The 23,907-nt window shown below is 41.0% G+C and overlaps 1 protein-coding gene across 1 annotated transcript; it reads left to right on the top strand.

Annotated features, from left to right (window-relative positions):
* Positions 1-1,514: 1,514 nt before the first annotated feature.
* LOC310947935 (uncharacterized protein) lies at positions 1,515-6,310 on the top strand (the record flags this gene model as incomplete). The annotated part of the gene is made up of 6 exons (XM_083914919.1): positions 1,515-1,587; positions 1,894-1,995; positions 3,014-3,652; positions 3,755-3,897; positions 4,042-4,151; positions 6,175-6,310. 6 exons carry the CDS (start codon positions 1,515-1,517, stop codon positions 6,308-6,310), a joined length of 1,203 nt encoding a protein of 400 aa, XP_083771045.1.
* Positions 6,311-23,907: the final 17,597 nt, after the last annotated feature.

Here is a 23,907-nt window from a genome sequence, read left to right as displayed (position 1 = left end):
AGGAAGGTCTCACAATTGATAAAAGTTTTAACATGTAACAAAACAACACATTACAACAACATTATAGTGTGTTTTAGTGTATTCATAAACCAGTTGCTGCTAAACTGCATAATATATAGATATTTCAATCAGATGTTGGATATTAATTTAAAAAAAGCTAAACCTTCGTCTTGAATCCAACAGATAAATGTGAGTTGACCCGTATGAACAGACTGTTGGGCACGCCAATCACCTCCAATCTGGCACGTCTTTAAATCTTTTATGAGTGCCGAGCTTAATCATTTGTCTGCAAGGGTAGATCAACGATAATCCATTTTACACCATTCAACATGTGAATGGCGTCGGTAACAGATAACACTCTTACAAACAAAGCCCCTGTCTGAAATGTGAGTTAATCTTTACGCGATCAGGCGGAGCATTTCATCTTAATCTCATCGTTGAGACAACTGCATATTTCCAACTCGTGTCATTCTGTAGACTTGTTTGCGTGTGTGTGGCAAAATTTCTCTATTCTTTCAACTTGTAGCAACACAGTCACATGAACTACGAGTTGCTTTCATGGTCAAGCACAACAATGCCAGGTTTGCATTTCTTAAATTTGCAATATGACTTACCTTGTATCTCAGTCATGTAACACTTTTACTAATGTGACCTTAGTGGGAAGTGAATCGGTGGGAAAGGGGAACAGAAACCACAGAAGATAAAGGTCTGGAGCCTGGGAGATAACATCTCATCTGGGATAACAAAACTTTGCTGGTGAATTCCAGTTTGTTTCTCTGAATCACGTTGGCCAAAAATGACCTGAAACCTGAAGTGTGTGTGTGGACATTACAGGTCAAGATCTTCACAGACCAATCAGGGTCAAGTGAAACATTCTGATGACCTGTGCGAAAGGAGCATCCTGTTTTCTGCACAATAAATAATGCTGCACTCACATTCATTTTTGCTGTTTGTTCCCCAGCGGCGTCCTCATGTCAGTGGAGTCGTCCCGATACTCGCTTCATTTCTCAGACCCAAGGTACGTGCAAATTTAGGTTATTGAACTTTTATACCATAAGTAAATGTTCTGCAGATTCAACTAGCTCTAATTAACTTTCACACCAGTTTTATTTAAAGTTCTAGTGTAAATTATTATTCCTGTAAAAAATAATTGATCTCATTAAATTACTACGACTTGCATCGCCTCACACCATCTTAATTTTGTGCACGCTCCAAAGTCAAACCATAAACGAGAGTATGGGTTTTTTGGCTCGATGTTTGCAAATAAATGATCGTGTTACCAGCCACGTTTGCATTAATTAGGCAGGTAAAGGTCCCATCTAACTAGACTACACACTTGTACATATAACACTTAGTCAAGCACCAGTAGGCACAATTAATTGCAGCGTACTTATAAATATTGAGTTAAAAAGAGGGTCAGAAAGTCTTAACTAACCTCTTATACAGTATAATACTGTTTATGTGGCATTAAATGTCTCCTCTACACAGGAAGAAACAGTGAAACAATTATCAGAATGGAGACAATGGAATTTGATGATGACATCTACATAAACAAGAACCTGACAATGGAAGGCCTCATTACCAAAGGTACAGTACAGCGTCAACATGAAAACACAAAGGGAATTAAGGTTATTAGTTGCAACTAATAAAAAGTGTAATCCATGTGCTTTTGGAGATCTGTAGATCTATCTGTATCTGTATCTGGAGATAAACTTAAATAATCTTTTTCATATGCTACATGTGCTTCTTTGTAGTTTAAAAAAGGGTTTATAGTTGGGTTTCTAAAGAACTATGAACTATAAACTATAAACTATCCATGGGGATAACCTGGTAAAGAGGCGACCCTGTCTCTTAGAAACTGTGTCTAACAATTTTTCTTTCCTTTGGATTTAGTGGATTTTCAGAGAAAGAAGCAGCCCTGTAGATGTGCGACAGTGTGTCTTGGATTACTGTGTCTCCTCCTGTTGGCTGGTAATATAGGACAGTTCATCTACTGTAAGTCATTTCTCTGGTGTCATCAAAAATATGTTTTATTTATTCAATTCAATTCAATTTTATTCATAGTGCCAAATCATAACAGAAGTTATCTCAGGACACTTTACAGAGTAGGTAAAGACCACACTCTATGACTTATATATGATTTACATAAACCCAACAATTCCCCCGTAGAGTACGGTGGCAACAAAAATCCAAATTATATAAATCAGCCTCTCCCAAATTTAGGATTGTGACCAAAGGTTAGGGTTGGGACCAAAAATAGGTCACGGACATATTTTTTTCTACGGCCGTCAATCAGCAGAGTAAATTGCATAACAATGTTATTATATGTGAATTAATTTCCCTAATTAAAAAAAAGAAGAAGATCATTCTTTCTTGTTTGGTCTGTTCAGCTCAGATGCTGTGTGAGGCTGTTTACGAGGGGTGGGGAAAACATCGATTGACTTAAGTATCGCAATTCTTTATAAACATTTGTTCAATTGATTTTTTTTTCAATTGCTATATTTGAGTGTGAGAAAGAAGGAGGAAGTTACCGCTTTCGTTGTCAATGAGTAAAGCGATGATACGTTTGAGTTGAGGTAGGACACAGAATCAAGCATTTTTACTGAGTCAGTTTACAGATTTTCCAAAGTAAAAGTCTCTGAAAGTGCATGATTCAACTTTTTTCCGATGGTTAAGTGTTGAGAAAATAAACAAAAATAAATTGTAATATCAAATCACAATATTTAAAAATCACAACATATCAAAATTGGCATCAAACTTTTATGAAAGTATCAAGTCGGGAGAAAAGCATATCGTCCCAGGCCTGATCTCGTTTTCTCTTTTTTCGCGAACATTGACGTAAAAAATGCGTTCACAGCGCGCTCTCTGGCTGCGGTAACATTGAGTGTGACTTCTGTGATTCCCTTACTCTAGAACGCGTGAATTTCTGACGTAAGTTTGTGTCCCAGGGAGACACCAAAGTGTGGGAACCCCTGACCTAAGCACATATTTTTCATGTCTTTGCCTTTCACAGTTGAGATAATCAGCCGTCTCGCGTCTGCAGACCCAACGCAGGCCAGCTACATGCATGGAGATCGACTGCAGGGCGCTTATAATGCTTCAGCTGCAGAGAGAAAACTGTTCGAGGCCAGACTGACGAATCTGACGACAGAAAAAGACCTGTTGCAGCAGAGTTGCAATTCTGTGAAGAGTGAAAGAGATGAATTCAAGGCCAGTTTCAACAATCTGAAAAGTGAGAGGGACCAGGTACAGACGAGCTATGATGACACGCAGAGGAGTCTTGAGGGCTTACAGAAAAATCACAACGATCTGACGAAAAGTAATGACCAGCTGCAGGCCAATTACAGTAACCTGCAGAGAGAGAAAGATAAGTTACACACTTTGTCTATGACGCTGAGAGAAAACAGAGATCAGTTACAAAGAAACTGCTCTTCACTGAAGAAGAACAAAGACCAGTTACAGAAAAGCTACGATACACTGAGCACCAGTGAGAATCACCTCCGGATCAGCTACAGCTCATTGTGGAAAGACAAACAACAATTGCAAACCAGTTATAATACTCTGAAGAGGGAAAATGAGCAGTTACTGCGCAATTACAGCAGTTTGGCTACAGTTAGAGACCAGTTACAGAAGACGATCAGCGGAATAAGAGGTAAGATGTTTCAAATAATTTAGTATGCGGTTGTAATCAGTGTTTCCGGTATTCTTAGCCTTGCTGTGATATGTTGTCCGTGCGCGTGTTTTCGGTTTGCAGACCGGCCCTGTCAGATGGGCTGGAAGAAGTTTGACATCAGCTGTTATTTTCTCACGGCTGTGACGAAAAACTGGACGCTGAGCAGACAAGACTGCGTCGCAAAAGGAGCCGATCTGGCCGTCATAGACAGCAGGGATGAACAGGTGAGTGAGAACTAAAGAAAGGGAGAATGAAAGAGCGTAAGAGAGAAAGAAAAACAATGGAAGGGACAAAAAAAGTGTTTAAATCTATTTATGAAGAACTACACTATTTTATACAGTTTAATCATTACTGATCTACTCTAACAGGCATTTGTTAACGGATTACTGAAAAAAGGCCAAAATGCCTGGATCGGTCTGACTGACAGTCTTGTGGAGGGGACTTGGATGTGGGTGGATGGAACTCCAGCCACCGTAACGTAAGTGTTAGTTGCCAGATTGAGAGTGCCCTCCTCCAAAAAACACACATAGATTGACATCATCGCAATCTTTCCATAGACCTCAGAGTTTTTGTGCGTCTTGTCGACTGTTTTTGAATATTTTCATCGACCAAATCTGCAGTTAACACTCCACCTCCGCATCACACCAACGTGAACCTTTCACCGCCATTGTTTTAAATGTTCGCGCATGGTCCGTCCTTTTTTCTATTTCCGAACAGGCACATATAAAATGACGTCGGAACCGCCGTAGGCCTCGTGCTCGTACACGTGCGCACGCTCGTGCTTGTACATGTGCAAACGTGCTTTACAACAGCCCACCTCTCCCAAACGGGCCATGGCCAGCAAGCGCACTGCGCCTATGCCTGGTACGGTTGCACTCACAATGGTCAAACGAACTAGACTTTAGTCGTGAAACGTGCTTGGGCACGGTACGGATGGACAGTGTGAGTGCGTCCTGAGAGCGCCCTCCTCAAAAAAACAACCCCTTTTGTCATTTGTAAAAGCTATTTATTACCATATTACCCGTATTTACATTTATAGTGGTGGAGACGTCTAGTGGCTGCAGTGATTATGATGGAATCAAAGAAGGGAAGTCAGTTAAGGAACTATAAAGAGCGGCAAAGTCTGGATATGGAGGAGAGATTGATCGGCTGTGTCCCATGTGAAACCAAGATTGGACAATGACATATTTTAAGTTGAAGTTGTAATCCACTGCTTTTACGGTAAGATGTAACTGCAGGCCAGCCTCTCGGACCTCATCTCCCAGAGTTCCTTTGGAAACCGAACAGTGTCGACTGTATGACATCATTAGATAGGCAGATACAGTGTGATCCCTTGCTCCATATGTCTGTTGATCTGCCATTGTGAGTCAACAGTAATGAAATGTTATTGCACCAGTCACAGAGCGAGCCAGACTTTGAATTCAAGCATGAACGCTCCATTTCATAGCTCTTTTACTTCACGGAAGTTGGAAGTTACAGTTTAACCCGATAATCGGCAGGGATGAGCTCCACCTGGGCAGACTGACCCCTGCTGAATGATGTAAAAACATACATTTAAGCGCGGGAAAGTTGCCACAGACGCTCGGATCATATTTTCTCAGCGAGGCAGCAAATAAAAGTGCTTTCATTAGTGGGTCATATGATCAGTTACCATTGTTCTAACTCACTCTTTGATGAACAGTAACTTAACAGACAATGAACTAGATGCAAATCTTACAGGTTACAAATTTAACTTGCAACTAAATGTGTGTCACATTCTACATCATGTACTTTAACAGAAGTTACATAACAATGTTCTTATTTTTACCCAAACCAGGCTTTTTTTCCTAAACCAAACCCAACTGTGACTGTTATGAGGGTAGGAAACGCTCCCGTGGGTCGTATTCAGATGGTATACAAAGGACCTGTGTCTTGTGGTTTGGAGGACTTGTTTGCCAGATTGTATAAACTGAAATATCTGATAGGATCATGACATTAGATGACACTGTTATTAATCACAATTTTCTTTACTGTTTTTAGGAACTCTGTAGCTTTTTGATATTACATTTGGTTCCCTATTAATCTTACATTTGGTTCCCTATTTTTAAAGAGAGTCAATAACTTAACAGTTGTTAAGGAATTAACAAGAAGGATCAGTGGTGATTTTATAACGTATCCTGCTGAAGATAGAGGTCACCTGATCAAAGTATGTACTGCAGCACGTTCAGCTCAGATCTGCTCCTCTGATTAAGGAGGTGATTAACTGTCCTGAGACCTTTCACATCATCTTCTGTGAATGTGTTTTAAAACGCACAAGCGTGGTGATATGAGCCCTTTAAAAAATAACATGACCACATGAGGAGTCTGTACTACTTTAATGCGATTGAGATGTAAAGAAAATCCCTTCAGTCACAGTTCGGTCAGAAACTAAAGGTCAGAGCAAGTGAGAGACAGAAAGTGGTCGCTGTAAAAAGCATCTGAGAAAGGAATTAATCATGTCTGCCTCTGTTATCTCGTATCAGGTTCTGGCAGCCCGGGCAGCCCAACAGCTTCAATGGAAACCAGGACTGTGGAGAAGCTGTGCAAAAATCACAGGGAGTGGGAGAATGGAACGATGACGGCTGTTTTTCTGAACAGATCGGGATTTGCGAGAAATAAGACCACCGTGATTTACAGTTAATGACGGTGTGTGGCTTTTGACTGCGGTTCTAATAAGGTATGGTAAGGAAATATTATCTTGAGTCAATGTCACATATACCGTCATGCTCCCACAAATACTCATTAGAGTGTAATCCGCAGCTGAAAGTAGTCCCCGACAAATGCACTATTCACTCCAGCTTGAGTAACGTTTTCCAGGTTTCCATCCCAGGTTTGAACCCTGGACTTGGAGTCGAGTGCCACGAAACAAAATGCAGACAGACGGACCAACACATTGTTGGTCTTTTCATTGTTTTCATTGATTTGTACACAATGACAACAATATAGTATCCTGCCAGAGTCATTCTTTGATACGATTAAAGGGTTGGTTCACCCAAATTGTAATCATCATATTAATCATATTTCCAAATCCAGTGGAGGGGCTTTTTAGCTTTCATGATTTTTAGATAAGGTTGTACAACATTGTAAATAATTTCACACTTAGCTGATGATCTGTTTTTATGTAATGGGACATGAATTGCTTGGTTGTACAAGAACAGATTTTGCTACCAATGCTTAGAACTCGACTTTGTTATCCTTTGGCTTATGGCATAGCTTTGGATGTGATTGCAAATGCCATCTGTGTTAATGAATATGTATGAAAATGAATATATGTCAGAAATAATGTGTTACAAAGCACATACTGTGCATACAACATTTGCATATGGGATTAAGAATTCTCTAATGGTTACATGATACTGGCACAAATTCATTTCCATCTCAAAGAAATTCACATGTTCGATACGTGTTCGCAAAATAAGATGAAATTAATATTGTTTTATGTTTAAACCTGAAAAATAAAAAGGAAGATTATGAAATATGAGCTGAAAATGTTATTTTTTTATTTGAACTGAAATTAATTCTATCACCTGCGGAAAACGGGGAACTTGAACTTGAATTAAAAAAAATCCAATCACAGTGATGACGTAAATGCAGTTTCTGGGGTAGCGGTTAAAGTTAGCTTAAAGCTGTCGGCAAGAGTGAACAATGATATGAAATCCTGGTGTTCTGATACACACTTTTCATCCTCCTGTAAAAATGATCTTTTGGTATCCCGTTGTGCACAAACGAGAATGAATTTACTTACTTTAAAATATCGAATGGTCCCTTCAGTTTGCTGTCTACGTGTTGCTTTGTACTGTGATTTAACCTAATTTATTTCAATACGTTAGGTCACATGCAACACCCTTTTTACTGTTTTTAAACCTCATTTTCTGCTCTGTGAGTCTAACCAGACCAGCATGTCTAGTTGAGGCTCCTTGATCTTTTATTTTTAGTCAAAGCGTAACCTCACCACCCGCCTGCCCCGTGGGGGGAGCCCCATCTCACCACCCGACCACAGACGGTTTGGATCGGACTCATCTCTGGGGGGAATGAAAAGGCTTAGTTCAATTAATGGTTGAGATTCCCCCTTCAAGAGCAGCCGCACTCAGCGCAACCGCCACCACACCCAAAATGAGCCGCATGCCAGAGCATGGTGTCTCTGCCCGCTAAATACATCTGCCTGTGTACTGCTCACATGTATGCGATACCAAAACGTGCCGCATCTTCTTCTGATGCTGTGTTGTGTAACATGTCGCCTGCTGTGCCTGCAGGGAGCCTCATCAGCACTTGTGTCAGTGCGTTACTGTCATCTGTTGCAGCAGGGTGACAAGCGGAGTTGGACGCAGAAGGAGCAACACCTGTATGATGTGATGCAATTCATGCAACACCTCTGCAATGACTATTACCCACCCTGTTTTATTGTGTTCTTCATCAGACAGGCTCTGATTTAACTCTTTGAGTTAAAGTTGAGGTAGCTTTATGAGAGCATTGTGATTCATTCATCCAACCTCTACCCCAAAAGTTATTTATGCAATTCTATTATTTTTATAAGGGTATTTTTGCTTTCATAGCATATTCTTTCCTGTTTGAAATGATCAGTCCCATAGTGAGCATAAGGATGGCAAGGTCGCTGAGTCTGACCATCTTCCCCTCAATATTTTGATCCAGAGCCTTGATGTACTGTTTAAATTGCCTTTAGATTTGATACAGATCTCCATCGACTTCAAGAGTGTCCTCAGGCACAGCGGCGCTTTGAGCTGAATTCTAATCAGCATGCATGCTAACATGCTCACGCTTTGACCTTGAGGCGCTAGAGGAGAAATTAGGGGATCACCAAAGTCACCAGGGTTCATTCTCTGGGGACCATAAATGTGTGTACAAAATGAATGGCCATCCAGCTAAAAGTGGAATAGTTGTTGAGTTCTTTAAACCAGGGTGGACCCGCAAGACCATTAAGCTGAAGTTGCCTCCCCAAGAGTCATGCTGCCAGCATATTTTATACACAAGATATTGCAATTAATAAATGATCTCCGACAAAACATTGCTGCAGAAATTCCAGGTCTTTAGAGCATGACTACTAATGCTTTTTTGTGTGTGACGCTGGGCCTTTCCAACAAGTCCTCCAACCCATACGTAAGTCATTTGTTCATACCCTCTAATATGACCCACAGGAGTGCGTCCTAGCGCCACTGCCAGGGACAGCAGTTTTAAACATAGTTAATGTTGTAAATCAGGCACAGTTTGAGTAGTTTCAGGCACCAAAACTACTGGGTTAGGTTTAGGAAAAGATCATGGTTTGGGTTAAAACAAGTAATAATAATAGTTATTGTTTATATGTAAATAGGGAGCATGTACATTAGTTAACATTCAAAGCAAATTCACCGAGGTACATTTACGTACTTAATTATGTGACGTATTTATGTATTTGACATAGCATAACATTACTTAATGGACAACTTACAATGTAAACTAATGTACGGAAGTTCAAATAAGTCAATGTTGACCTGTGGTTTGACCCAGGACACAAACAGCAGTCTCCTGGGTGACAGTCCTGTGTTTGTTTGACTCATCCATCCACCTTGACCTCCTCCATGAGCGGACTTTGTCACTGTTAATACTGCCGTCACCTGACTTTCTCCTTTGCTCCCGTTTCCAGAGGCCTTTTCTTTAGCAAATTCATCAGGAAACCTGATCATTTGAAGGCTCAAAGAGAATCAGTATCAAACTCATCAATCACACAGTAAACTTTTCATCATTTATGTCTGGTCAGTCATGAAATCACATCTCTCTGTGAAACCTGTGACCAGCGTTTCTTTTCATTTCTTATGTGATGATCCACATGACACTGCGTCATTGAAAACAAGCTGCTCTCGTCGGCATGAAGAGTTGCTTAGATACAGCTGGGGTGCAGACATCGGCCTCGGCTGTAACAAAATACTGGGAAGAGATGCGGAAAAAAAAACGTATCATTTGTCAAACATTTTAAAAAAAACGGTTGTCGAGTTGACATGTGCCAGACCTCCTAACAGTCGATGTTTCCCTCGCTGCTGCATTAGACGTCAGGGGGAGAAGACAGGCTGTCAGGGCAACCGCTGCGCTGTACGTCGATCCCTCCCACCGCGTGGCGTACTTAGTGCAATCTCTTAAATGTTGCAGCGTTTCTCCGGCTCTGGCACAATAAACTGTTTGAACTGCTTCACAGAGATCACCTAGCGCTGATCCCTGAATGAAAGCTTTGTTGTGCTTGATTTCACGTCTGTAGCTACATATGCCATGAAAGTGTGTCGGTGCCTTATCGGGAAGATCAACTCTCAGTATTGTTGCGTAGTTGGAAGAATAATAGAGCCCCTGGGATAAGCAGGAAGAGAGAGATTCACACGGGTTTTGTATGTTGAAAGTAATAGTTACTTGAATCAGGTGAATACGAGGTAACAGAAGAAAGAAAGGATCAGGTGTTAATGACACATCTTCTGTATTAAAGAAACTCAAACCCAACTTTTTCTTTTCACTCCACATTTTTATCTCTTTTAGCTTAATTGGTATTTTATTTTAAATTTTGCATAACCGCTGTAATGTACGCATGCCGACTGGATAGAGGAGCATCTATATGATAAATGTGCTGTATCTTTTCTTGGTAAGCTTCCTTCCTTCCAGCTATCATGCCAAATGACTACTGTAGATAGATTGTTTCTAGTGTTTCCAGAGTATATTGGTATGAACTAAATTTACTGTGTGTTTCTTTTCTGCTTCCAATTTGGCCAAGTGAAAAAATCCTAAATCCTAAATCAGAGGTTTTCAAAGTGTGAGGCCAGGCTCCGGTGCTCCAAACAGTCAGGCCTCTCGGGGAGGCTCAGTGAATGAAAGTGGGAAAGTATTCAATTAGTTAGTTAATAAGTTATCAAGAGCAGTGCAAATGCTTGTGACTTGGCTAAAGAGAGATCAGAGATACAGCAGTTCTTGGGAATTTTACTGTTTTTCCCACATTCCCAATCATTCATTCATTCATTCATCTTCAACCGCTTGTCCCTATCAGGGTCGCGGGGGGCTGGAGCCGTTCCCAGCTGACATGGGGTGTGAGGCGGGGTACCGTGTCCCCCTCATTCCCAGTCAGGGCGCACTCACACTGTCTGTCCGTACCGTGCCCCGGGCTTTAGGGTACTTGTCCCCCCTCCCTCTCCCCCCGCGCCCCAGGCCCGTTTGTACTCACACTACCTGGGCCTCGGCCAATGCTTCTTGCTGCCTATACGTCATCACGCCGTAACACGTCACACGCATTGATTGACATCATCGCGATGCGTCGCTTTGTTTACAAATCTTTCCATAGACCTCGGAGTTTTTGTGCGTCTTGTCGACTGTTTTTGAATATTTTAATCGACCAAATCTGCAGTAAACACTCCACCTCCGCATCACACCAACGTGAACCTTTCGCCGCCATTGTTCCGTCCGTCCTTCTATTTTCTATGTCCGAGCAGGAGCACATAAATTACATCAGAACCATCGTAGGCCTCGTGCTAGTGCTCGTGCTTGTACATGTGCAAACGCGCTCTACAAAAGCCCACCTCTCTCAGGCGGGATGGACCTTTTTATCCTCACGTTCATCACAAACATGCTCCTTTTAAAATAAACCATGATTCCTAAACCTAACCAAGTGGTTTTGTTGCCTGAATTTAACAAATTCAAAAAAAGTTTTTGTTTCACAACGTTAAAAAGAACGGTCATATATGTCACAGAGGAACGACCTTGTCTGTCATTTCCAGTAGATGTGATGACGTGTTGTCCAAAACGTATGTAGCCTAAAACACGGCGTACATGTACTGGTCAGAGGGTAGTAAGAAATTCAAAATGATATACTGCAGTAGATTATTTTCCCTTGATCTAACTACATTGATATTTAAACTCCTTCTTAAGCATTTTGGCCAGGACAGCAGAATCCTTGACGTAAATAAAGGTTGCAAACAAATAAAGCAGCACCTTGTGCCAAAGCACCCATTAAATGAAAAGGTCATAAAAGTTGAGAGCGGACGGCAGAAAACCAGAGGCCAAGACTTTATAGATGCTGGCAAAGTACCAAATAAAGTGCTCTGTATTGAGTGTGCTTCAAAATCTTTCATAATCACAATTCATAATCATTCCTCATACTGTGGGATATGAAATATTTGAACAGCTTGCATGAAACACAAGACGGGAGGCAAAGCTTTACAGGATAAACCAAGAAGTCTGGATCTCGCAGACATTAAGACACATGTGCACTGACAGGGAACAGAGGTTTTTAACAGCAAACGCAGACACGTCGTGGTTATACAGGAGCGCCAAAATGTTCCAACGCATGTAGACACAAGCAGGAAATGTGCACGCGCCAATCATCCCTCATGCTCTGAAAATTAAGGACAGATGGGAAGAAATCTTTACCTGGATTTCACACACGCTAATGTGTCTGCTTTTATCAGGCAGGAATCTGAGGGAAAATACAAATACACACACACAGACACACACACACACACACACACACACACACACACACTCTTCTGTGGGGATATTAAGGTCACTGCTGTACTGAGAGAGGGATCTCTCTGGCAGCTGTCTGACTGGAGCTACACTTGGCTGACTGTTAACATGGAAAGCCTGGAAGTCATTCACACATGAAGCTTTTTAAATGTTGCATTTGTAACCGGCATTTCTTTCCACTTTTGACTTTTCATCTTGATGCAATAAACATTTTCCATCATGTATTATTTTGGGCTGCAACTCATTTTTATTTTCATTAGCTGCTAATCACTGTCAATTCATGTTTTTTCCTTAAAATGTCAGATAATCATATAATAATAATTAAATTCAATTCAGTTTTATTTACAGTGCCCAGAACAGTTATCTCAGGACACTTTACAGAGTAGGTAAAGACCACACTCTATGACTTATTTATGAACAGGAACGTCAGACAGACCCAGCTCTGTGGAGGACGGACATCTGTCTGTACCGGTTGGGAAGGAAGAAAAGGAGAGAGAAAGAGAGAAAAGATGGACAGACACACTTCCAGAGATGCAAGTAGCCAAAGAGTAACAGTAACTATCATGCTATCTATAGTAATGTGAATATGACTCATATGTTATGGCAGTTAATACAGCAGAATAGTAGAAACAAGCACAGCTGAGGTGATAGATGATAATAGCAGCAGGAAGCGTCATGCAGGACCAATAATAGTATAATAGTAATAGTCAATATCAAATTATTATTGCTTGCAAAACCCAAAGATATTATGTTTATTATGATAGCATGTAAAGTTCTAAATGTCACTTTTTAAAGGCTGGTCCATCAAATGTTTTTTGCTTGAAAAAACATGGAAAAGAGATGTGAACTATTTTAGTGACATCATTCTTCCCATTCAAGTGAAAAGAGGATTCCTTTTAAATGAAAAAAAAAACAGTTTGATCTTCCTCATTTCAATCGTATAATTAAAATAATTAACAGTATAATTTTTGATTTAACAATTACAAAATTGCCATTTAAAAATGTGTGTTTTATATGCCTCCATTTACTTCACACCTAGTTTATGAGACAATGATAAAACATCTGTAACATTATTACACAACTTATTTTCTTATCTTCAACAAATGCTAAATAAACAAATTGAACAAAAGATGTGCAAGCAATACTTTGCATTTAACAAAATTATTTATTTAAAAAAATAGACATCACTCAAGGCTGTATACTTGGTCAAAACTACAAGTTCTGCTTTAAATACATCTTCATTTGTTTCTTACAAAGATATGAGTATTAATATTTGTTCTTAAATAAGTCTAGAGTGAAATCATGCCTGCAGGTACATTCTTATACTAAGGTCCCACAGACAGGATTTTACTAATACAAGAACTCAGTGACTGCCAAGAAAGTTCACATTTCAGTCAACATTTACATATTATAATAACTATTTATATTATATACGCCTGTATTAAGCTTTTATTATGCTGTGAATCATTGTCTTTGACTTAAATTCCACTTTTTGCCTGCAAGGAAGTTGAGGATACAACAGCAGTGAAGGAGAATCAAGCACCGGAGCTAAACGTTCAAACACACAGTGAACGTCAGCGGGTCTTCTCCAGTCTGAGGTCATCTGAGGTGGAGCAGCAACACAGAGCTGCTTGTTTACTGCCAGACAGCGAGGACACTAATCGACATGCAGGATTTTCTTTCTTATTTCAATAAGTGAAGAACAACAATACATTACATGGTGGAATGACAGAGATGATACAGACAGAGATAGTAGGAACAAATAGACAGTAGGTGGGGTTGGGTATTAGATGGGTTGGGGGTTTTCGAATTATGTTTGTTCTTGTGTGTATGTACATGTGCAACCCCTCACGTCCCCTGTGACCTACTGTACCACAACTCTATAACACATCTGTCTTAAGTCTTCTTTGTCAGGAGCCAGATTTGACCCAACTGGCTTTTGGTAAATCATTCATTCATTCATCTTCGACCGCTTGTCCCTGTCGGGGTCGCAGGGGTGCTGGAGCCGATCCCAGCTGACATCGGGCGTGAGGCGGGGTGCACCCTGGACAGGACCCCAGCCAGTCGCCAGTCAGACAATAATTCACACCTTTTAGAAATTTAGAGTCACCAATGAACCTAACACCTACACGTCTTTGGACTGTTGGAGGAAACCGGAGAACCCGGAGAAAACCCATGCAGACACAGGGAGAACATGCAAACTCCACACAGAAGGGCCCCAGCCGGGATTCGAACCAGGAACCCTCTCGCTGTGAGGCGACAGTGCTAGGCCCTTTTGCGTAAATGGTCATTTTGCGAGTTATTCCCCGCACCGTTCATGACAGTCTAATATGTAGCTAAAGTAAAGTCAAAGTCAGTGACAAAAGTTTGTCTGAGAAACATGGAGCATGTTGCAACAATGTGCTGTATTTTATGCATCATGTTCAAGGTGCTACTCTGGACCATTACAACCATTTTGGTAGTACCTAAGTCCAAAACTCACTTTTACATTTTTTGCTAGCCACTAATGAAACTCTCTAACATTTGCTGAGAATTTTTTTAAATTACAAAACGTCCTATTTAATAAGGACTAAAATAATATAATAAACAGCCTCATAACAACACATGAAATATGTGTAGTTGTAGAATTGTACCTCTCTCACTTAAACCTGCATACTCTCGGAAATGTAACCATAGACATGACCTTAATGTGCTCAATGGTAGCTACAGCCCTGGTGCTACTGTAGACTGGAGATGGAGGGAAGTGATGCAGCATTTTTTTATTCCTTTATTGATATTTTAGAAAAGAAATACATATATATATATATATATATATATTTAAATGATATAAGTTTACATAGTATATTATTAGACTGAAGATTTGCTGATCCCATCAAGCAAGTGAAACATAAATGTTAAGACTTGTATTTGCTGCAGGTCTGTCTCGGATCAGTGTTTTACGCTTGTAGAAAAGAAATCTCAGACTCGACAAATGAAAGTGCTCAGGTGGAACCTGAGAAGGAAGAAAGGTGCACAGTTAGATGACTGAACAATAACCTCTGCTCACATTGCCTGCAGGCAGGAGGACCTGGCGTACGATTACAACTCCTAAAAAAGCACAAAGCAGAGGCAGAGATAGGGGAGTATTTCTCTCTTCCTCACCCCCGGGTGCTACCTGCACTGCAGCGAGCAGCTGAACGTCTGATTCAGCCATCACGTTGCTGCTCTGACCAACTTTAGAGACGCAGCTCGCTCTGGGTCTCTGGGACCACACAGCCTTGTTTGCCACATTCCTCTGGCAGCCAGGTTGAGTGTGACTGACAGCTGTGGCCAGTGAGTCACAGGTACAGGCCCCGTCTCACCCCGCTAAACCCCCCACTGACAACCCCCCAACAACCAGCCGCCCTCACAAAGACAGCCTCTGAGGGTGGTAAGCTTATCTGACAGCTAACTATCCAGCCTTTTGGGCTCCGACTCCCCCTTCCTCCCATTCCACCCATCCTTTCCTCTCCTCTTCTTCTTTGCTTTCATTCCCCCTCTCCTTTACCCTCTCGTTACTCTCTTATCCTATATCCTCTCCTAACCTCTCCTCTCCCTGTCCTGAGCTTCAGTGCCCAGAGGCCCCTGGGGGGGTACTAATCCAGCCTTGCCTCTCTTCATTCCTTCTGCATCCCTTCTTTGCTTTCTTTCCTCCTCCCCTTCATTACTCTCTTATCCTTTATCCTCGCTTCTCCTTTTCTGTAGTATTGTTTTAAACGAAATGGGAAAAATCAGCCAAAACTTGTGTTGCTCGTCCAGTCATGTGTTTCTATAGTTAGCATCCAAACAGACTTTAGCCTCAGACCCTTAGCATGATATCATGTTTAGTATATCGCCTTCAAAAGCATATTTCCATGTAGACATTTTACTTTATTCTTATTTAAAAATGAGGCAGCAGAAGCATTAAAAAAGTCATCTTGAGACTCAGTTCATGGAGCTAATGTTAGCTTATTTAGCCAGCTAGCTACAATTGACAAAATCTGCCATGAGCAGAGCTGTGTAGCAGTAGTTGATGAGGTGTGCGTACTACGAAGTAGATCGGTACTTTCCTATATATTCCAATGGCTTTTTGGCTTATAGGTAGGTTTCCTGTAAATCACCAAAAAAAGAGGGGGCTATACTCCTTATACCTGTGCATACCCTTCACCACTGCAACAGCTCCTATAATCATCAACCAGAAATTAAAAGCCATAGTATATAGAGAGTATATAGGTTCAATATTATGACATTTCATTCTGCCACAGTTAGAGTTGTAAACTAAAAGACAAACCAAACAGGATGTGGAAGGGAGATAAGAAAGAATAGGCCTAGCCAAGTCCCAAATTATAAAAACTGCACACAGTCTTTTTGGGTGTGTTCAATGATGGAATAAATATATATATAGATGTTTTACTTAAGTAAGTAGTTACCTCACAATGTAGCTACAAGTATTCCGCTGTAAGTTAAATTATTTTGCACACAACAGCACAAATATGCAGGTTCGTTAGAGTCACGCACGCACGATCAAAGGTAGGCGAGGAATGGCGTGTCAGCACCACCTAGTCAACACTCATCAGTCCACCACCCTCATCATCCTGGGAGAGGGTGGAGGTGGAGGTGGGGAGGGGGGAGTCGGTTGGTGGATGCAGGTGACCTGTCTCCCCACACGGTCCATCAAGCCTCTTGACACACTGTGCAGCCTCAAGGGGATCAAACACAAAGCTCCCACTCATCAGCGAGGACCAAGAATCTGATCATGTTTTTGTGTAAACACCCTGAAAGCCTCTCCTTTAATTATATCAAAAAAGGTAGAGATTAGTGTGCTGACAGTTACCTCAATGGAGCTAATTGTGAGTCATTTCATAGAGCAGCAGAGTTGAAAATGACTGCTGGCTTGCAGCCTAAATGTATCCATTAAAGACAGCTCTGAACTGGCCTGAGTCATGGAGGAAATATCTGGCTGGTGATGTTAGGAAATCAGTAAGACTCAAACAATGATCCAACTTCAGTCACACCTTACTTTATTTTAATGAAACTCAAAGTGTTTGTCCAAGTGGGGATGGTGAAACTTGATAAGGTTAGATTAGGTGTTAATCATTACAAAGTTTTTAAAGATTGTCTTGAGTCTTGTGAATTGGAGCCACTTAACATGCTGGGAATGAGTAACAGTTACAGCAGTTTCAAGCAACGGAGTAGTAGAACAAACTTTTTACTGTAAGCTCCAAGTTTTTAGCCAAATAATCTGCATTGTCCTCTTTCACTTCATGATTGACTGGCATACTGTGTTGTTCATGCGAACCAGTACATGTTGCTAATTTTTTTAAATCAGTAGTAAGTGACATATCCTGGTGTGAAGTTTTTCATTCAGCCTGGTTAGACATTGCACATGATGTTGTCCTTGTTGCAACGATGGTATGATGAGAAGGTATGGTGATAATAAGTTATGGTGTTAGAGACAACTTTGGTAGAGGTTTAAAGCTAACTATATATATTCAACAACATTGAATTGGTCATATTTTGACTCTAAAATTGCCCGTAGGTGTGAATGGTTGTCTGTCTCTGTTTGTCTCTATGTACCCTGTGATAGACTGGCATCCTGTCCAGGGTGTTCAACAACCAGAGAGCAGCAAAAGTTGGTGAGTTCACCCATGTAGCCGGCCATTGGTGGATTTGTGGTCAGCGCGTCCCTCCGACAAGATCCCGCCAGTACTGGTCTCTGCTCTTGTGACTCCATCTTGTTAGTTCAGTTCTGAGTTGTTGTTGTTGTTGCTGTTGTTGTTGTTGTTGCTGTTTGAATCCCTGAAAAGACAGTGTCGGTCTTCATGAGCTAGGTCAGTGTGAAGCTGGAGTGTGGTTTAATAGCTAGAGTCTCCATGCGGTGTGCACTTAAATCATTCTTCTTCTTCATCTTCAGAGCTTTGTTTTCTTCCTGTTTGGCACATGCAACATGATAGAAATCAGCGGCCACTCACTCACTATGAGTTCTCCGAACAAAGAGCTGCACTGTTCACACATGGGCTCAAGTGGACATTACACAAACTTTATAAAGGGAGATAGCTGGGTCAAGTCGGTTTAATGTCCCGTCCAACTGATTTGTGTTGTCGTATACAGCTCCTCTGGGTGATGTCTAGATCATTTTAGGTTTGCAACGCATGCGTGAAAGGAGCCGAAGGTAATAATGATGATGTTGGGGAATGCAGCAACATTTTTTTTTCTTTTTTTAAATTAAATTCTTTGGCACTGAGCAAAATAAATATCTGTAAATTATCTGAAAAGGACATGGTTCTCAGAAATGGGAAAAGTTTGTCTGTTTTTCTCTGTTTTGCGACATATTTCTGAAAACACAGTCTATAAAAACCTTTATTCCAAGACAGCAAATACGACAAAAGGGCTGATAAACATACTTTTATTGTTTGCATGTTGAGGGCACTGCGACAGCCTCAGTCACGCATCGTTTGCTGGGTTGACAACACAAACCCAAGTCCATCATAACAGTTGTGATTAACGGCCTGAGCTTGTGTACAGAGAAACACCGCATCCACCTTGTGACACAGCAGGCATCAGGGCAGATATGATAAACACTGCATTTCCCACAGACAGGTTTTCTTTTTTGTCGAAACTGCAATCTCAACAGCAACAGAGTGGAACCACAGTGCATTATCCAGTCTGATGAAAGTCGAGATAGGGTTTGAGCTCGGGCAGTTTGTCGGCGGAGTGCATTCCACTTCCTTGCACATACTGTACAGTCATTTATGCTGTAGGACTGAAATATGATCTTGGAAAGGCTGTCGTGAAATGGCAATATCAGAACCAGAATTTATTTTCCACTCTGATGGAAATTAAGATGTGCTTCTGTATGTTCGAGCCTTTTAAGGACACGGGAAAATGTGCATTCAAGACACTAATTCATGCGTACGAAACACAAAAGCTTAACATGGTGATTACCACTGTGTGAAGCTGCTGACAAAAAAAAGCACGGGGACAAATCAGAAACTCGCTAATTCTTATGTTGTTAAAAAAAGACAGATGAAATATGAGATAAGTGCTCAGCGCAAACCACCCCTCAACCCTGATTGCAAAGATACTGTACTGTAGGAGCAATGCGTGTGATGGAGGCGATATCATCAGTTTGGTGTTTGCACAGTGACACCTAATACTGCTTTATAGAGGGGACATTTATCCTCAGGAATGCAGGAGAGATAAAAGTGGATTTATGGCCAGTTATGTATGCTGGGGGCACTATAAGGCACACATTGTTGAAACCTCATTTACTTTCATTGTTAAAAAAAATGTAACACAAGAACAGTCTTTCACATACGGTTCCACGTAGACAATTGGACAAAATTGGTCATGATAATCAAGTAGGGTAGACCGGGGTTAGTCGTGCTTATTATAGCCAAACTAGAGGGATCTGTTTTGTCATGTTGATATCAAGCATTTGATGTCATTCACATTATTTGGTAATTTTGCGGAAGACACAAAAAAATATATTATTTGGTAATTTTTATGGGTCAGAGTTGTTTTTGTTATCTACGCTTTTTAAGCTGTTTCATAATCAAACACTTAAAAGAGATAAGTAATAGATTTAGTTGAACACATGGTAGCTCAACTGTCTTACTTGTACTTGGGATGGATTCTCTGTCAGAACAATGAAGCAAGGCCTTTCTATTGCTTCAGTAACTTTAATAATAAACAGTCGTGATGCGAAAAAGGGAAAAAAGGAAACAAAGGAATGATATTTAAGGGAAATCATTTGAAAACCAAGTAACTTTTGGCAAAACTAAACAACCTTTGGTGAAACATTGTCATGAGGACATACAGCAGATGCTCTATGCTGATATTTCCACATGTTCTTTTACATTCTGAGTCGTATGAAAGAAGACGTCTGTTGGAGTCGTTTAGTTGACATTAGACGAGATTGTTCAGCTGCATAAAAACTCATGTGGCCTGGTTGGAGCAGAGATGGCTCTTGGCAGATATAGAGATTAACTTTGCAAGCATTAGCATTCCATGTTAAGCGTGTCTGGGGGTTTGTCACTATGCCGACAAACACAAACTTAAACAGCAGAAGCGAGCGAGCGCGCGAGAGAGAGAGGGAGAAGCTCACAAAGCAGTCTTTTTATTACCCAGAACCCCACTGTCTCCCAGGGAGCACATATTTAATTACAGACGTGACAAGGAAGACATGAGGGAGTTCAAATGCAACGAATCTGTCATCCCCCCGCCCCGAGTGGAAATCGCACTCTCACCACACAGCATGCTGTACAGATTAGCTCGGGGTCGGAAATTACAGAACATCTCCCAACCTCAGTGGAACTCTCTGCTGAGGCTTGCCAACTTTCAGGACCGGCTTCCTGCAGCCTAATGAATCTCCCGTTTCTCTTTCTAGCTGGCTAAATAGGCCTTTCTGTCCAATGGTTGTTTCTAGCTTATCATGCAGGAGACAGATGTTTATTTTTGCTTCAAACCGAGCACGGTGAATGCGATGTTGTAATTAGATTTTATCCTGATTCGACTATTTTTCTAGCAGTAGCTCAAGGCCCGAGTCTGAATGTACCTTTTTTATTCATACTTGAAAAGTGTATCCCTAGGCACTTCATAGGCAACGGCGCACTTGACACAAGTGTAACTCAAGAAATGCTTACGATGTTAAGTTTTGTTTAATGGGGTGCCTCAGGGATCCATCTGCGCCTCTGCTCTTTTTTTCCCCCCAATGCGACACCATTTATGATATTTGATCGCTGAATCAAGGGACACAAATCAAGCGATCCTCTCCTGTGTGGGAGGTACAGTATACGCTCACCCGCAGTCAGCGAATTTTAACACAGCATTTCTTTGCACATTTATCATGGATGAACGTAACACTTTCAAAGCTATTATTTTCCGCCTTGACAAACATGAAATCCATCCTTGGGTAATAATAGGACGGCGGGAGGCATTTAAAGAGGTGGCTCAATGTACGGCAAAAGATTTACACACTTCTCCTCAGACAGCTTCAGGCTTTTATCTGTGTATGATACACCGCTCTCGAATGGCCACAGAGGATAACTTACTTAACCGTACAGAACTTCATGCTTCACAACTGAGTAAATAGATAAGTGCTGCATAATGTCTGCTGCATGAAGCATTCATGTCACGGTGTACACCAAGCTGTGGTGAAGAAGTGCTAAATCCTTAAAGCACCAATCAATATCTTTACACCAAATCTTGATCAAACAACTATGTGTAAAGTAATAGGGGCTGCTTGTAGTGACAAACCCTCAGAGAAGTATTGCCCAACTGTGCAGCTCCCCTCAGCTCTACATTTTAGCATGCTAGTGTTTGTAGCTTGCTTCTGCTGCATCCAAGTGGCTAAAAACGCTATCAATACAAAAAAAAGTAGCAAAACCCCAATGCAAAAATAAGTGATAACAAGTAAAAGTGTTTCCATATTGTTAAAAGTGACATTTCCATGTCTTTTTTATTATAATGCACGTCCAGCTGCTAATAATACTGTGAAAGGATAAAAACGCTTAACCCAAAGAGAATTGCACACAGACGGTATTCATGAACTGTGCCTTTAAAAGAGCTGTCAGGACTTCTGTACAGTTGTGATGTCACAACTATACCATATACAGGTAGAAAGTGCTGCCACGGTGCTGTTACAGGCATCCCCGGCTGCAATGACAATGCAGAAACACTAGAACACAGACCTGGAAACGCTGACCAATCAGAGCAGATTGGTATTTCTTTCGGCAGGAGGGCTTAAAGAGGCGGGTGCTAAAACAGAGCGTTATAGACAAAGGAGGATATACGTATTTGTATATTCAGACAGACAGTATGTGAAAAATAACATGTGTTGAACATTGAAGCATTTAAACATCTTCCAGTAGAAACCCCAAATACAAGTCTGAGCCTGAAAATGAGCATAATATAAGATCTATAAAACTCCCCCAAGCAATATTGTTGTGCAAAAAATTGCTAAAGTGACTTCATGAAGGTCAAGTGAAGGTGTCACTTGATTGTGCTTTTTAGCCTCTTTCGCTCATTATTTTATATTCAGGGTCCTCTCGTTAACCCTGTTTGCATCCACGGGAAGCAGCTGTTTTTCAGCAGAGGAAAAAACAACAAACCTGATAAAAAATGGTCCTTGTTATGTTATTAGCTGTGTTCTGCTGCCCCAAGAGGCCATTGCTATTGCTTTAAGTAAGATTAACTATGCAGGCACAATGGCCCATTTCAGTTTTGGATAGTTATTAGTATTGCATCTATGTGTAATCAGCATTTTAATGTTGTCAAGATGCAGCTGGTTTTAATTATCTAGTACACCGTTGAATAGCTTAATGTGCTTTATAACAGCACTTCTAAAGTAACGGCTGTCAAATCAACGTAGTAGGGTCAAAATCCGATATTTACTTCTGAAATACATCAGAATTGTTTTCAAGCTGTTCTTCAGTAAATGACAGCAAGTGCAGTTAAGGATCAGGCTGCGTTCGTCGATGTAACAGTAGGAAAGGGTTACTCAGCTATAACCGTAATCCCTCCCATAAGCCAGTGTAATGATGCCACAGTCATCAGGTCTAGTGTTAAACACCTAATTACAGAAATTGCTTTTGTTCCTTTTACTGAAGATTATTTCATCAGTAAAACACTTTTGCCTGTGAAAGCACAGCCCTGAAATCAAGACAACATGCATTGATTCTTCAATCCGCACGAGGCAGTGCAATAGTCCTGGAGATAATGCAAATATGAAGTCATCGGAAAGGGCGATCGGGCCGTGCTCGTGTGAATTACTTGCACATTTGAAAGGATTCCAACTAGTACTTAACTCAAGCAGCCATCAGTCTGACAAGTAACCCAGTGTGCCGTTCAGATCTCCTATTAGCCTGTGTCATTAAACCAACATCATAAACCCTCCTAAGTACACTTTACTGCAACTGGAATGTGTTCATGGATTTAGAAAATGGTGCCCCTGCTGATATGGTACATAATACCTTCATTTCAGTTTTTGCCAAGTCATTACCTTTATTGGTGACGAGGGAGCCAGTTTATGAAATGAGGTATATCTTTGATGGCTTAGAAAAGCGGTAGAAGGACCTCACAGCGAGGAAGGGAAAACTTTCAAAATGTAAAAATGTATGATCTGCCTTTCCTAATTCAGACGGAATAACTAGATATAATTTACAAGGTATTTTAATATGCAAAAATAATGGACAATAGTATATGAGAATTATACTGTGGCTGCTTAGCACAGAAAATAAGAGAAGCTCCATTTAAATGGCCATTTCTAAATGTATATGAGGCGCACTCACACTGTCCTTCCGTACCGTGCCAAAACAGGTTTTACAGGTAAAGCCTAGTTCGTTTGACCAGTGTGAATGCAACCGCTCAGCGCCTAGCTGTGGCCAGCTGGCCGTCCCCGGCCCGTTTGGGAGAGGTGAAGTGTGTGTTTGTAAAGTGTGTTTGCACATGTACGAGCACGAGCGTGCGCACGTGTACGAGCACGAGCACGAGGCCTACGGCAGTTCTGACGTCACTTTATGTGCGCCTGTTAAAAAAAAAAAAAAAACGGACCATGCGCGGACATTTAACAACAACAACAACAATGGCGGCTAAAGGTTCATGTTTGTGTAATGTGGAGGTGGAGTGTTTACTGCAGATTTGGTCGATGAAAAGTTCAAAAACAGTCGACAAGACGCACAAAAACTCTGAGGTCTATGGAAATATTTGTAAAAAAAGCGGCGCATCACGAT

The sequence above is a fragment of the Echiichthys vipera genome (assembly GCF_963691815.1).
Source record: "Echiichthys vipera genome assembly, chromosome: 6".
In the NCBI taxonomy this organism is placed as follows: domain Eukaryota; kingdom Metazoa; phylum Chordata; class Actinopteri; order Perciformes; family Trachinidae; genus Echiichthys; species Echiichthys vipera.
Note: the sequence above shows the minus strand (reverse complement) of the source record. Positions and strands in the feature narration are given on the sequence as shown.